Source organism: Homalodisca vitripennis, chromosome 1 (genome assembly GCF_021130785.1).
Source record: "Homalodisca vitripennis isolate AUS2020 chromosome 1, UT_GWSS_2.1, whole genome shotgun sequence".
NCBI classification, from domain to species: Eukaryota; Metazoa; Arthropoda; class Insecta; order Hemiptera; family Cicadellidae; genus Homalodisca; species Homalodisca vitripennis.
The window spans coordinates 187,708,818-187,723,362 of NC_060207.1; the positions used below are offsets into that span (position 1 = coordinate 187,708,818).

At 32.9% G+C, this 14,545-nt stretch overlaps 1 protein-coding gene across 2 annotated transcripts; it reads right to left on the reverse strand.

Moving 5' to 3' along the window:
- Positions 1 to 1,442: 1,442 nt before the first annotated feature.
- Positions 1,443 to 14,543, reverse strand: LOC124352924 (CLIP domain-containing serine protease 2-like). Of its 2 annotated transcripts, none has more exons than XM_046802652.1 (6): positions 14,135 to 14,543; positions 6,521 to 6,655; positions 6,161 to 6,272; positions 3,459 to 3,643; positions 2,910 to 3,017; positions 1,443 to 1,821 (listed from the first exon to the last, which is right to left on the reverse strand). In XM_046802652.1, the coding sequence occupies exons 2-6, from the start codon at positions 6,540 to 6,542 to the stop codon at positions 1,502 to 1,504; spliced, it is 747 nt and encodes a 248-aa protein (XP_046658608.1). In that variant the 5' UTR covers positions 6,543 to 6,655; positions 14,135 to 14,543; the 3' UTR covers positions 1,443 to 1,501. The 2 variants fall into 2 exon arrangements, with proteins under 2 accessions (XP_046658608.1, XP_046658607.1); XM_046802651.1 differs by lacking the exon at positions 14,135 to 14,543 and adding an exon at positions 8,587 to 8,757.
- Between the last annotated feature and the right edge of the window lie 2 nt (positions 14,544 to 14,545).

Genomic DNA, 14,545 nt, shown 5'->3' on the forward strand with positions numbered 1-14,545 from the left:
CAGGATTCTTAGTAGTTAAATATACTGTTGAATAGGGAATACTGGTTCCATAAATATTTAAAATTTTACCCACGAGTTATTATGTTGAACCTTCGGATTACTGATCTTTGCTTACGTGTACTGAGCTCAACATGGATCATCAAGATCTGTAAAATATTGCCCACTTTATATTAATCCTGCCATCCCCAATCTAAAAAAGAAAAAGAAAAAAATATTGTTACGAGCAAAGTTACTACCACAGTTTTTTTCGAGGCTAGGTTATGTCAGTCCACCCTGTTGCAGAATTCGTATATAATTTCACAGCTCCAGTTCTTGGTAGGAAGATCTTAATGCTCGAATCACTAACATAAAAGATTGACTTCACACTTCACGATAGATGTATGTTATGGAGAAACAAGAAAAATAAAGGTCATAAACTGGAACCTTGAAACACTCCAGGACTGATAACCAACCTCTAATTATATCAAATCCTACAAAAAAAATCGTTTTTGTAAGTCATAATTTAATCCGGCAAAAAGACTCTTGGAAAATTCAAAACCCCTAAGGAGGTATTGGAAAGCTTGATAAATGCAATTTGTAGGTCAATGTAGATACGAAAAAACTACCTTCGTTACTCAAGTAAAGGATCAACCATTGTAGAAACAAAGGTAGTTTTGTTGCTGTAAAATTACTTCTCATGAAGATTTGCCTGTGAGGAGAGATAAGACAACAAATAAATTACGTATGAAGAAAATGCATACAGCCTTTACCAATATTAGTAATACATGGCCTACACGAATTTGTCTTAAGTTAGAAAGAGTTCAAGTAACCCTTTTTAAATTTATTTGAATATACTGCAGTTTCCAGGTGGAAAGATTGTTATGTCAATAAACCCCGTATGTTAGGTATAATAACAGACACAGGAATATAAAGGAATTAAAGAACGAATAGCTATTCATTATTATTAATTTCAGTTTTGCAAATTAGTAATATTAAACCATAGTTTCTTTTACATTACAGAAACTCTGCTTTGACAAAATAGATTTGTCAACATTTTTATTTTCAAATGTGTAATCTATAACAGAAAAACTGCTATGGTGATGTATTATTGTTATTGGTCGCTAAGAGACTGATTGAAGTAGGAAAGGGAACTGCAGAAAATAAGTATAATAAAACAAAACATTGCTGTAACAAGGTTTGACTTTATAATGCAGTACACAAAGAGAAAGTCATGTGTTACATGATAAAAGATAATTAATCTTGTACACTGCTGTGTAACTTTGATTCATTGGCTTTATTTTCATTTCAGTACGAGTATTTCCAAAGACGAGTTTCTCTTGAAACTTCATTCAAATACCTTGTACCCTGGGTTCTACTACACTGCATTTCTATTAATATTTATTAGTTAACATAAAAACATATACAGTATGTTCCAGTGTGGATGAAAAATCCAAGTCGAAAGATTACGTTTTTGAAAAAGGATTTAATAATGGATTTTGTATTAATAAATGGATTTAAAACATTATTCGTATACATTATCAAGGATCCATGTGATGTATTTGGCGACTGATGTATAAATGCCAGGCGTCGGGTCCATACCACATTTCTTGGGCCCAACGGAGACGATGCCGATGAGGAAATACCTCGTGGAGTTGTTGATGGAGAAGGGCTTCATGAGTGGACCCCCAGAGTCCCCGCTGCAAGAGTCCTTCCCCGGCTCACCTCCTGCACACATCTGCGTGGAGAAGATCTCTGTCTGTCCTCTGTGTTTCTCGCGACAAAACACGTTAGACTGGACAGGTACTGACACCGCGAGTAGTTTATTACTGCCGAAGATACTCTCTGGAATACCATTCTCTTGATTAAAAAAGAGTAATGAATTCCACACGTAGATTATATAAAATTATGTATTTGACCCTATTTGTTTGTTATAATAATCATCTATTTCCTTAAGAACATTATACTCTTCACATCAAATATTGTTCGTTTAATAATGTACTTTTTGGGCTATGCTTACGTTAAAATGTTTTGCCGAACTCTTTGCAGACCATCCTCCACTGGATGTGAAGAGTCAATAACTAGCTTAAAATCTATTTCTTAAGTCTAGTATTCATTTACTAAGTTAAACGATCATAACTTGAGTCACGACAAGAATAGTAAACCACCTACAATAGAACCTACATTGTAAATATTTCAAACTTTAGATAAGGGTAATTTTTTAAAGAGTGACCCTTTTTAGGTCGGCTTTGTGGCATTATACTATACTAATAGAGACCTTTAATTTGATGTACTACTCGACATAAGCTCTAATTTAATTTTTTCTTCTGACTCCTTACGGGCCATCCCCCTGACATGACAAAAAATGGTAGTTACTTCAAAAAGCAGATTTATATGTACAGTGATTAGGTACCAAGTTATATTACTTTATCTGTAATTTTTCGGTAATTATCAAGCCCGTGCGGGACTTTATTTTACATCCTTATAACAAGTGACGTAATTACCACTTTACAGCACAAGGGAAAATGTGAGCAATCAGGTAAAGCTGAATTGTGCCTATCATTCGAGTGCTATCAAAGCTTACTACACAATGTACGAGTATTTTATACAATAGTTTACTACACTTAAGTTTTAGGGTGTTCCAACTTCTTCTAACTCAATAGAAACATTTTTCTATATTTAAGACAGCAAATAGTGTGTCACTGTACATTTTAATTAGTTTTAAAATAGTTTGTAAAACATTAGGACCAGGCATGGTTATAAACTAAAAAGTACTAATAATTAAAAGAAATAAATTCAATTTCCAATTAAAATGTTCTTAAAATATTTTGATGTCTGTTTGTTAATGCGTTATTATAGTTATCAATATTAAAATACTAAAGAGGTTTATATTTGATTGTATAATAATTCTAGTTGGTAAAAAGGAAAATTACCAGTTCCCATGCTGAAGTGTCCCCACCCTGCCACTTCCATATGTTCTCCTTCAAAATTGTGCTTTATTATATTGTCAAAGACCGGAAGGCAAATTGGTTGCACAAAATCTGAAAAGAAACACTAAAAACTAAATAAAAATTTGTATACAATTTGGTATATATCGTTTGAGTAAGCAAAGAAAGGATAAAATGGTATGGAGGTAATCACAAGTTAGAATTATATGCCAAACTTCATAAAAGTGGACCTCTCATTCTGTGTGTGTTACGCAAATACACACATAGTAAATACACACACTTTTTATCCCAAAATATACATGTCCACATAAATCTGAAAATTGTTTGTTCATTGTATTGCGTATTTTATCTTATACTGTATAAAATATGTAGAAAAAAATAAAATCGTAATGGATTCCAGATGTTTGAAATTATACTCATGTTTACAATACTAATTAAACAATTTTTTAACTCCTTAGGCGAAGTTAGGAGATTCAAATCAATACGAACAAGCTGACTCAGCTTGAGTTACAAAATTAATAAATACGTTCTTACCATTAAAAACAATTGATTCTTTTAGTCGGAGGAGGCATATGTCGTCAGAAAACTCCTCGTGCCCCAGGTAGTCCAGATGGCAGCTTTCTTCCTCTATGCCGATATCCTGTACTGGGGGGGCGCACGTCTTTCCTACACAATCCGGGTCAGTCTCGGTATTGTGCTCTCCTACACGAACTTCTAATCTGGGGACAAACCAACACAATAGCAGATCAAGCAACGTCGATCGTGGCTGCTGCTTGGATGGGTGACCACTGAGCGATCCTATCCTTGCAAGCAGCTATCCTGCAAGTCCGTTGGTGGTGGTTCGAAAGTCACATTTAAGCCGTTGGTCACCAGGTTAAGTGTTAGAGAGGGCTTCTTAGCCCTAACTTCGCATGGTAAGACTTCTTTACTTTCCTTTTTTTCTTGCTTTTACTAAAAATGAATTACACGTATAACAAAATATATGACGATTTGAAATAGATTAAGTCGCTCCACTGATTTTTGTACTCCGAGTATCACAACTCTCTGTTCGAGAGAACGATTTTATATATATATAAGGTGGCTTTGAAACAGAGAATTCAAGCATTAGAGAATAAAAAGTATTTGTTGTGATAAAAATAACATCATCATAAATACATTAATACAATGAATATTTATAGTTTTTATCACTACATTTGAGAGTAATAAATATACGTAACAATAAACAAGTAAAATACAGAACAAAATATTGAAACCAAGTAAACAAATAATAATAATGGCAACAATTATTAAAGAAATGAAAGATAAATAATATTGAGATTTCCACCACGATAGGTCTGCTGTGACAAACCATAGATAAACCTACAGTATTGTCATTATTATGAAGCTAATAATATGCCTTCAAACTTATTTATAACATTAAAATGCAAGTGACGTGGCAATGTGACATGTTGTGTTATTATAAGGAAATGGGAATCCTTTGATTAGATTCAATGTGATTGTTAAGTTTCCTCCAGTTCATCATCATCTTCTTAATACACCTTCCGCTCCACCGTATATTTTATGTGATCATGTCTAAAATCGTCGTAGTGCACCTGAGACCGATGAGAATACATATTCACCAAGATTTTCAGTCTAGGTGTCTCTATGTTGAAACGATGCAAAGAGTTCATTCTGAGCTTCTTCGTCACCGAATTTATTGGATCTCTTCAGAAGAACATGACTCTGGATTCCAGGAATCAAGTATGTAACAGAGTCAGATTTAAGACGCTGCACTAAGATGAAGGAAAACTGGACCCAACTCACATTCACCTCAAATTAGAGTTGATAAATTTCAGTCAACAAATGCAATAGACATACTTACAGCTATAGCTTTGAAAATATGAGTTTTTTAATATTAGAGTTGTAATCTTTGAAGTAGCTCTATAGGCCTGCATTTCATGAAATCCTCAAATGTATACATTTGTATGTATTTAATCCACTATAATACACTGAGAAACCACAAGTTCTGATTCTGACGTGTGCAATCATACCTTGACAAAATGTCTACAGGTCCTTCAGTGTCGTTTTATAGTTCGTTTCTAGGTTTCGAATCCTCAGAATACAACACTTAAACTGCTAGTTTATGGCAGTTACATTTCACTTTGGAAAGTTGAAAGATTTAATGTGCATATGGCATCAGAAGTATCGCTGAGATGGATTATCATGGTACCACACTCCCAGTGCAGGACGTGGTTAAATGAGCTTCTCTAATTCTTTATGGATGGTTTGGAATATTCCGTAGATTTGGGACTTTAGCCTGGGGAGGATGGGTCGCCACAACTTGTAGCTTCTGACAGTTTAAATTTGGAAGGCATCATGCAATTGAGAACCCTTTAACTGGCAAAGCAAAGTTTTTAGTTTGGCGGGGCTAGAGGTGGAAAGCAATTAAAAAAGGCCTCCTGAATTTCCAGTGGAGAAAGCACGACTGGTAATACGGGTATCTTCCATCGATAGTTGGCTCTCTGACTTCATCAATGCTATTTTCCATATCGTTCTATTTCCTATCAAATACAGTTAGCAAAAACATCTATTGGTTACAAGTTGTGGATTGAATTCCATATCCTGTGGTTGGAACAAAATATTATAATGGAGACGTGCTTATTAGACGCAAGTCCTCCAGCTTCACAATCTAAGTTGACTCTCCTATAATACGTGCTGTGAAATATTAACAGACAATAGTCCTAAACTTTATGAAGCAGGTGTTATGAATTGTGAATTGAAAATTTAATCTCTTAATAGTTTTTTAATATTGGAAAACTAAAGGCTACACAGTAGCGGATATTATAGAAACGCAAAGAATTAAATAGTTAGTTGATATCACTTAAGAATTATTACCGTAGTTTAATTTTTCAAACCATACATGGAATCAAAAAGGAAGAACTGCTAACATAGTGCGTTGACCTAAATGATAAAGATCGGTAGAATGGGTCTGAAACATGCAAAATTAATAATAAAAACCGAGAAATGACATAATATAGTAATACCTCAAGCGACACAAAAAATGGTAATCCGTAAATAACCTTTATGCAAAACCAACACCGTATTACAAAATGTACTTCGTTATAAAATTAGACATTATAGACGAATTATAATAATGTATTATTATGAACTTCTCTTTTTTTAAAGAAAAATAAGACTTCTGGTGTTCCAAAATTATTTTTGACTGTAATATAACAGGTTAAGATCACTTTACTTACAAGTATTTTCTCATGTGGTCCGTGGTACAGTGAGCAGCAGTGAGGACGTATCGTGGACTTATTATTGCTCCTCCACATTCGTATATGCTCACTACGTCACCTTCTTCGTGTGCTATTTACACAAACAGGAAGTAAATAAATTTGTAAAACAAATATAGTTTAAAATTACATTACAAAAAAGTAAAAAAACAATTTTGAAAACTCAAAGCGAACACTATGCACCGTTTTAACACCAGAATCGTGTCTAACACATAATAGTACACTCAGTTGTGCACCTGAGTGTACATTAGATTTTGTTATTCAGATGGTTTATGAAGACCTAATTAACGATATATCTAGTTACTATGATCAGGTTTATACTTGCGTATCCAAGACGCGCCATCCAGGGGTATTGTCCCAACGCAGCTTCCTTCCCCCCGATGATTCTATCCGAGACTCTGTGCCCGCATTTCCCTCCTTGGTCTATCACTTTCCAATGGGAATGTGATCGAAACTCTTGGACAAAAAGAATACATTATTTTATATATCACTCACACTGTTATCTTATGCTAAATTCTTTGTTTAAATTTGTTATTGACGATAGAAGGTTTGATATTAATACATGGAGTTTAATTTCCAACATTTATTGAATAATTAGTCCCCTCACCTGACACAGAGGATAGAGATTTCAATAATCGAAACGTGGAGTTATACATTTTGTTACATATAACGATGGCAAATTTCCGAAAACCTATTATCTTTTTATACCAAATTTTGAATACTTCTATGTATTATTGCATTATAATTAGAGTGTTTCATACAAAATAAATGTTATAAAACGGTTCGTGATTAATAAATATGATTTATAAGGGTTTTATTTAGATAGTACGTGTGTATGGCTCATTTAGCCTAGGCCATTTGTTCACTATAGTACATTGAGATTCTTAATCTTAATCTGAGTATAAGAATTTAAGTAAAGTGCTGTCAGAACTGATCAGTCCGTCTGTAGTTCAATAGTGTAAAGAAGAATAGGAAACCCAACTAATTAATATGATTAATATTCTTGATTATTATACGTTGGAATCCTTATTGCAAATATTCTTTTATAAAGAAACATGAAATATTGAGTACCCACAATAACAATGAAAAGTAAAAATACAATTAATTATCAAAAGAATAGAACATGGCAACTATATTTTACATCCACCTGTGTTAAAGTAGGGTAATTGCCATTATTGACCTAGTGGAGGTTACCAGTTTAAATAAGAATCGTATACAGAACGTAAACCATTCCCTCTGAATGGTCAGAAATATTTATCAAACCTAAACAAAATCCATATACTACGTATGTATATTTTGTAATATACAACTTACAAATCGTAAAGACATACGAGTACATTCTATGTTACAAAATCATAAACGCAATTATAATATTTCAAACAATAATAATGCAAGTTTATTATATTTCTATAATTATTTCGGGCAACCGAGACCCTGATGGATTATATACCCTTGCGGATGGATTATATACCCTTGCGGATGGATTATATACCCTTGCGGATGGATTATATACCCTTGTGGATGGATTATATACCTTTGCGGATAGATTATATACCCTTGCGGATGGATTATATACCCTTGTGGATGGATTATATATATACCCTTGCGGATGGATTATATACCCTTGCGGATGGATTATATACCCTTGTGGATGGATTATATACCTTTGCGGATAGATTATACATACCCATGCGGACCCACGCAATTGTAGAACTGCCCTTTCAATTCCTGATTGAGGTACTAATAGTTGCATTGAGCGTCATTGAATTCATTTAATTACATTGCATACTTATACTTAAATAAAGGAAATTGTTTTAAATACAATGTACGAGAATTTATAGTAAAGTGAAGCTGTAATTTAAAAGTATAAGGATGCATTATAACTACTATATTACTTTAACGTAAAAAAATTATGCCGTGCTTAGACTATTTTGAATTTTGCACAGCAAATATTTTATAAATTTATTGCAATAAGACAAAGTTTAAAACTAGTTTCTATACGCAGTGGAACTAGTTCATGATTTCCAACAGGCGTGTAGTAAGAGTTGCGGCAAGTGAGTTTGTAGTAATAAAGGATTATAATCCTTCAGGAGTCACATCTGGCCGAGTAGAATATACAACAAATTACAATATGTTCTAAAAAAGTGATTTGATTGAAAATCAAGCAATACATTGATCAATATCGGCTAAATGTTCTATGGAATGAATTTTGATTGATTCATTATGTTAGCGATTGGACTTTTATAACAAATAATACCGAGCAAAGGTTAAATAATGTTCAACTGAGTCATATAAGTACACTCAAGAGGCATAGATTAGTGTATAACAAATATATAACAAATATTATAACAAATATAATATTATAAAAATACAACGTAACAAATTACCCTCTGAGATATCTTGACCAAACGTGTCGGCATAGAGAAGTAAGCACAATAACACTGACAACATTACTTGTGTTAGGGGTGAAATTTACAGTTTACTTACATGTCTGATTGGTACATGGTTTATCAGTTTTTAATAGGGTAGTGTAATGTGTTTTCCACAGGTGTTACTTTGGTCGCATCGGGTCAATTAGGTGGTACGTTTCTTTTGACTGACACATTAAAGTCAGACAATAGAACCTTAAGAGTTTAATGAGTTCTAAAATAGAACGACGTAGAAACGAATGTAATTTGTACCTCGTACATAAAACAGTAATTGAACGAGAATGTCAGAGCTGGATTAGTAAATGTCATATGACAGTGTATTGTAATTATCTAGGGAAATAATCAATTCTGTTTAATTATCCTATTCCCCAGATTGGGCGAAAATTTCGATTCCTTAGTTCTATCTTTGTGTCGAAACGTTAAGGAACAACGGATTTGGTTAAACGCAGAATATTCCTCTCATTCACACATACAGACGTTTGGATATAGGCTCCTAAGTAGTGTGCAATGTACTTTGGTAAAATAGTGTACGATAACTGTAAATTAATTAATAAGAAAAATCAAAAATATCTACAAAATGTACAGAAAATAGCATGTACCCATGCCCTGCACGGTTTATAAATGAATGAATTTTAAACATGGGATGGTAATTTAAAACCAAATACTTTTACAGTGCTTATGCAGCCAACTGACGGCAAAGCCTATGTAACTACCATGTGAATCCAATGATTTCCCCAAAAGTTGGTTTAAGCATTGTATGAACAGAGAACATAATTTAAATTTAAACCCGGCTATACCCCGGCCCTAATTTACTTTTAACCCTATTAGGAATAAAAATGTTTACCAGCCCACCTATACGCCCTTTCGTCTTAGTATTACGGAAGATCATTTAAGGGCCCGAATAATATAAATCAAAAAGCTGTTTTTTTTTAGATAGGATTACTCAAGAAAATTACATAATTTTATTACTTTGTGATTAAAAACACAATAGACTTTCTATGAAAACTTTGAAACGAGACATTGTTTTTAACATACAGCAAAATATAACTGCTTGAAGTTTAACACTATTGTTACAGATGAAAACTCAAGAAACTCTTGGATGTTTCAGCACAGTGATCAACAGATTTTTGATTCAAGTCACAAATGTTTTCCGAAATTGGCATAATAAAATGGATGATTTGTAATACTCAACATTGGCATTTGATACTTTATGGAATGAATGTAACCGTGGAACGTTTTTCGTACCTTTTAGAAGCTGTCTTACAAATACATGGATTTGAGTTATCCAATTTAGTATGTGTAATTATTCAAGCACAAATTACTACATGACTAAATGATTCTTTTATCGTATCATGTCTATCCTTTGACAATCACACCTTATTTCAAATAACTTTATTCTTATTTGCAATGGTATTATACGTATAACTTCGAGATAGTAAAAACCCCATATTCTGCTCCTAGCTCAACACTTTGTTAAAATGTAACCCTTTCAATTTATTTAATATAGTTTTGTTACTTTATAAATTTAAATTGCACAGAAAAGTTATAGATCCCGATACATTGAAATCACCCAGGTTTGCCCACTCATTTTAAATAATTAAAACAAATGCTTAAAACTTCTTAGAGATGAAGTAAATCTCATCACTAAGGAAGAATAGGGTGAATGCAAGTTTTGTTTTAAATCACGTTTTCCCCTGATCTTTCAATTAATATTTGAGTTTAAATTCATGCATCGAATATATTCCACGACTCAATTTGAAAACAAACCGCTCAAAATCAATACATTTTCCCTTCGGCATCAACAAGATCGAAAGTATCTTCCCGCAGTAATAGTGGACGATGTTCTCTTGGAAAAAGCCGAATCCGTTAAGTTCCTTGGGATGTACCTAGTTCGAAGGTTGACATAGGACGTCCACATTGACAGCGTCTGCTCAAAAGCTGTTTCTGGCACTTATGTTTTGCGCAACCTTGCAAATATTTGTGTTCTAATGATGTATTAAAAATGACCTACTTTGGTTTGATACATCCCCATTTGGCCCATTTGTCCCATTTGGCCCATTTGTCCTACGGCATGAGACTGTGGGAAAGCTGTTATAAATACAAATTCGAAAGAGTATTTATAGCTCAAAAGAAAGGTGAAAGAATTCTTTACAAAATGACTTTTAGAGAGTCGTACAAAAATGCCATCATGGAGCTTGGATTTTTAACTTTACCCTGTCTCTATATTCTCGACGTAGTCCTATACTGTCGACTAAAATGTGACTTGGTCCAAGGCAGTGACGTCCACCAATACGAGACTAGAGACAGGCAAAACTTTCGGATTTTACAACATAGAATGAAGGCACTTGAACAATTGCCGTCCCAAGTTGGAGTAAAACTGATAGATAAACAAGCTACCTGAAGGAATTAAACATCTCAATGATCATAAACAATTCAAATGTTGATTACAAAAACCTTCTGTCGTTAAAGGCGTTTTACTCCGTTGAATAATTCATTTTGGGTCGTTGGGATGATAATTATTGAAAAATAAAAAAGCCCAGTTCTGTATACAATTGTACAGTTATTATATTATATTAATGTAGAACGTATCTAATAACGGACGTATGTGACGAATTGATGCAATTTTGTAATAGTTTACGCAATAAATATTACTGTTATTGGTGATATCAAATAAAAAAGATGCAATTGTTCAAAAGATTTTTTAGGAATATCGTGCAGTATATGTTTTTGAAATAATCCTGAATATGGTGGAAATTCAGAGATAAAAATCTCAATCTATACCCTGTTCTCTAGTTCGTGCTCTCCTCCTTTTTATTCAGTAGCCTGACTGAAGATTTACGAGCGTTTGTTTACTGTCTCATTGACATTCAACCAAATTGAAATTAAGAAACGATTATCTGAAGGAGTAATCGTTGAAGGTTAATTGCCATGGCAAGCTCAATCTCTTTATTTTAACTATAGTTTGAAAGCACAAACGACGAATGTTTAGCTATTCTCGTATCATTAACCGGTCAACTCTCATATTTATACACTACATAGCATAGGGCATTTTATATATCTTAACCTATCTAAATAATATGTTTTAAACACCAATGGCTCGTAATAGTGCTTAACATAAAATGTGTATACAGGACTAGCCATTAACCTCGGCTTACCACGCAATTTTGTAGGTTATGCACGTCTAAGATCACTTCAGGTTTGAGTGAATTATATTTCTGTCGCAAATGTTGAGTTTGCCTTGTTGCTACGATCAAGAAAATATGTCAAAAATGTATATATTTAAAGCCATTGTAATTTAGTCTGGTCTGAAGTATTTTCTTTTACTATAGTTGATTTTTCCTTGCTTCTCCGATAAAGAAAATATACAGGTCTCAGAAATCTACTTTTGTCAAAAGATAGGTTTTATAATATTCTTTAAATTTAAAGTCAAATTAGGTAGTAACTTTTGTCCTTGATACTGTATTACAGTATTGACCAGCCACTGCATACTTAATATTTTCTAAAATGTACTAAAACTTATAATTTTCTTATCAGGACATTATCCTAGTCTGTGCTCAATAGCGGTTACAGAAAAGGTTAAAATAAGAAGTGTTATTACTATCAAGCTTACTCTATGTTTTCAAGACTATAAATCTAAACAAATTTAAAATAGTAATTAAATTGATTTTATATATTGATTTAGAAAAGAAGAAAAGTTATAAGTGTCAACCCTGTAAAGACAAACGATGTAATACTTGCAAAATGATAAAATCGTCTAATTTTTTACTAGTAGTAAAAACAATAAAAACCCTATTAGAGAAAAAATTAATTGCAAAAGTAAAAATGTAATTTATTAGTTAACTTGTAAAAATTGTGCAACGGATTATGTTGGATTGACAACAAATCCATTGCACATAAGAATGAATAATCATCGTTGTTCGTCTAAAAAAACAGGATGGAAAATTGCTTTCACAACACGCATTAGGCCACCAACAAAATTTTGAACAGTGTTAATCACTGAAAGGCATTTGCAAAGTACGCGAAGATGGAAACAAAATTTACTTAGAAAACCTAGAACAGGCATATCAGTTAATATTAAAATCAAAAGTACCCTTTGGTCTGAATAAAAGATGAACTGATAAATTTGTTTATTATGTATGATTTTTTTAAATTTTGTTCTAAACCGAGAAGTATAATAATTGTTATATATATATATATATATATATATATATATATATATATATATATACTGTATATATATATATATATATATATATATATATACATACATATAATAATCATTATGGTTGGTAACATTTAGCAGGCTCTTCCATTAAATAATATTTGTTTGCTGTATTTCAACTTTAGAGGCCAGTGGAGTGTAGCCTATAAGGATATTCAAATAGGCATTTATATCAACCAGGAACCATAAGGATGCCCATATAAAATCGGTCTGTTATGTTTAAGTGATCGAGTAAAACACATACACACACACTGTGGCGGAGTTCACTTGCCTCTCTTGTCATCTGAACTTAACCTCAAAATTATGAGCGATTTTGTTGTACGTAAAGATCTTTTGCCACAGGATTCTGATTACGCCGTATGTTGTTTTAATCAATGCAAGATTCATTTTGACTGTGTCGAAATTGCTGAGGCAATATGGAATCGAATGGGTGCCAAAAGAAGAAATGCATAGAGATGTAGGCAGTGTGGTACAAGGTCATCTTCTAGTACAGGTAACACAACAGAAAAGAGCCACATTTGGTGGATCTATTTCCTTTGGTGGCTCTATCTCATTTGGTTCATGAGATTATGAAACAATGATTTATTCCATACTTGATTACAAAAGTATTATAGATCAAATACATGGAATATCACTATCCATCATCTTCCGGTACCGATGGATAGGCAATACAAAAATAACTAAAAACAAGCATTGTTTTTTATAAAATAATACTCATAAACTAGATTTATGTTTGGAACACGGTAAATTTTACTGAACACCATTTGTAGCCTGGAATTTCCATAGTAAAATTACATTTGAATCAAGGATTTATCTTATTTGATGGCTCTGTTTCATTTTGTGGCTCTAACTCATTCGGTGGCTCTATCTCATTTAGTGGCTCTATCTCATTCGGTTAATGCGATATGAAACAATGATATATTCTATACTTGATTACCATAGTATTATGTATCAAATACATAAAATATTACTAGCCATCGTTTTCCGGTATCGATGGCTAAGCAATACTTAACTCATAAACTACATTAGTCTATCTTATAATAAATTGTTTTAACTGTACACTGCAAACATGTGCCATTACACTAAATTAATACAAAAAGCATGGAACGATTAACAAGAATAATAACAGTAAGAATTACATGCAATTAATATTAACAATAATGAATTGCACCAATAACATTAAAAAAAAAGAAAAGAAACAGTCAAAAAACTCACAACAACAACAAATCATAATATAATAAAAATTGCCCATTTTTGCTATGCTTATCTTATCTAGTCACTCACTTTGGCTCTAGTGATTAGCGTCAGGAGTGCGGTTCCTTAGAAAGGCCATCAATGGTCTGTCACTGTTCTTACTTAGTGTAAATCAGACTAGTGCAGTTCAGAGTAATAACCAGTAAAAATTATATACGTTACTGTAAAAAAAACCTTTCACAAATGTAGACGACGCTCTTCCACCACAACAGTAATTAAAGGTCAAACCGCGTTAAGCATTTTGCACGTTCACCTCCTCTCCCCCTTTATATTCCGTGCTATTTATATAATAAACCCACTATCCAAAAGTGTAGATAAACACTTGTTTTGTTACATACGGTAAATTGAAAAACTGGTACTGAAGTCTAGATTGTTTTCCAAGCCTTACTTTGAAGTTCCTCAAGAAACCGAATATTTTGCAAGACTTCCCATCGACTTAAA

What these genes read in the sequence shown, in the direction of transcription:
- LOC124352924 (XM_046802651.1), bottom strand. Translation starts at nt 8,650, where the DNA reads ATGTTGTCAGTGTTATTGTGCTTACTTCTCTATGCCGACACGTTTGGT. An exon ending in TGGTCAAGATATCTCAGAGG is followed by an intron (nt 6,656 to 8,586) that starts GTAATTTGTTAC and finishes TTTTTGTCCAAG; the next exon opens with AGTTTCGATCACATTCCCAT. An exon ending in GGCGCGTCTTGGATACGCAA is followed by an intron (nt 6,273 to 6,520) that starts GTATAAACCTGA and finishes TTGTGTAAATAG; the next exon opens with CACACGAAGAAGGTGACGTA.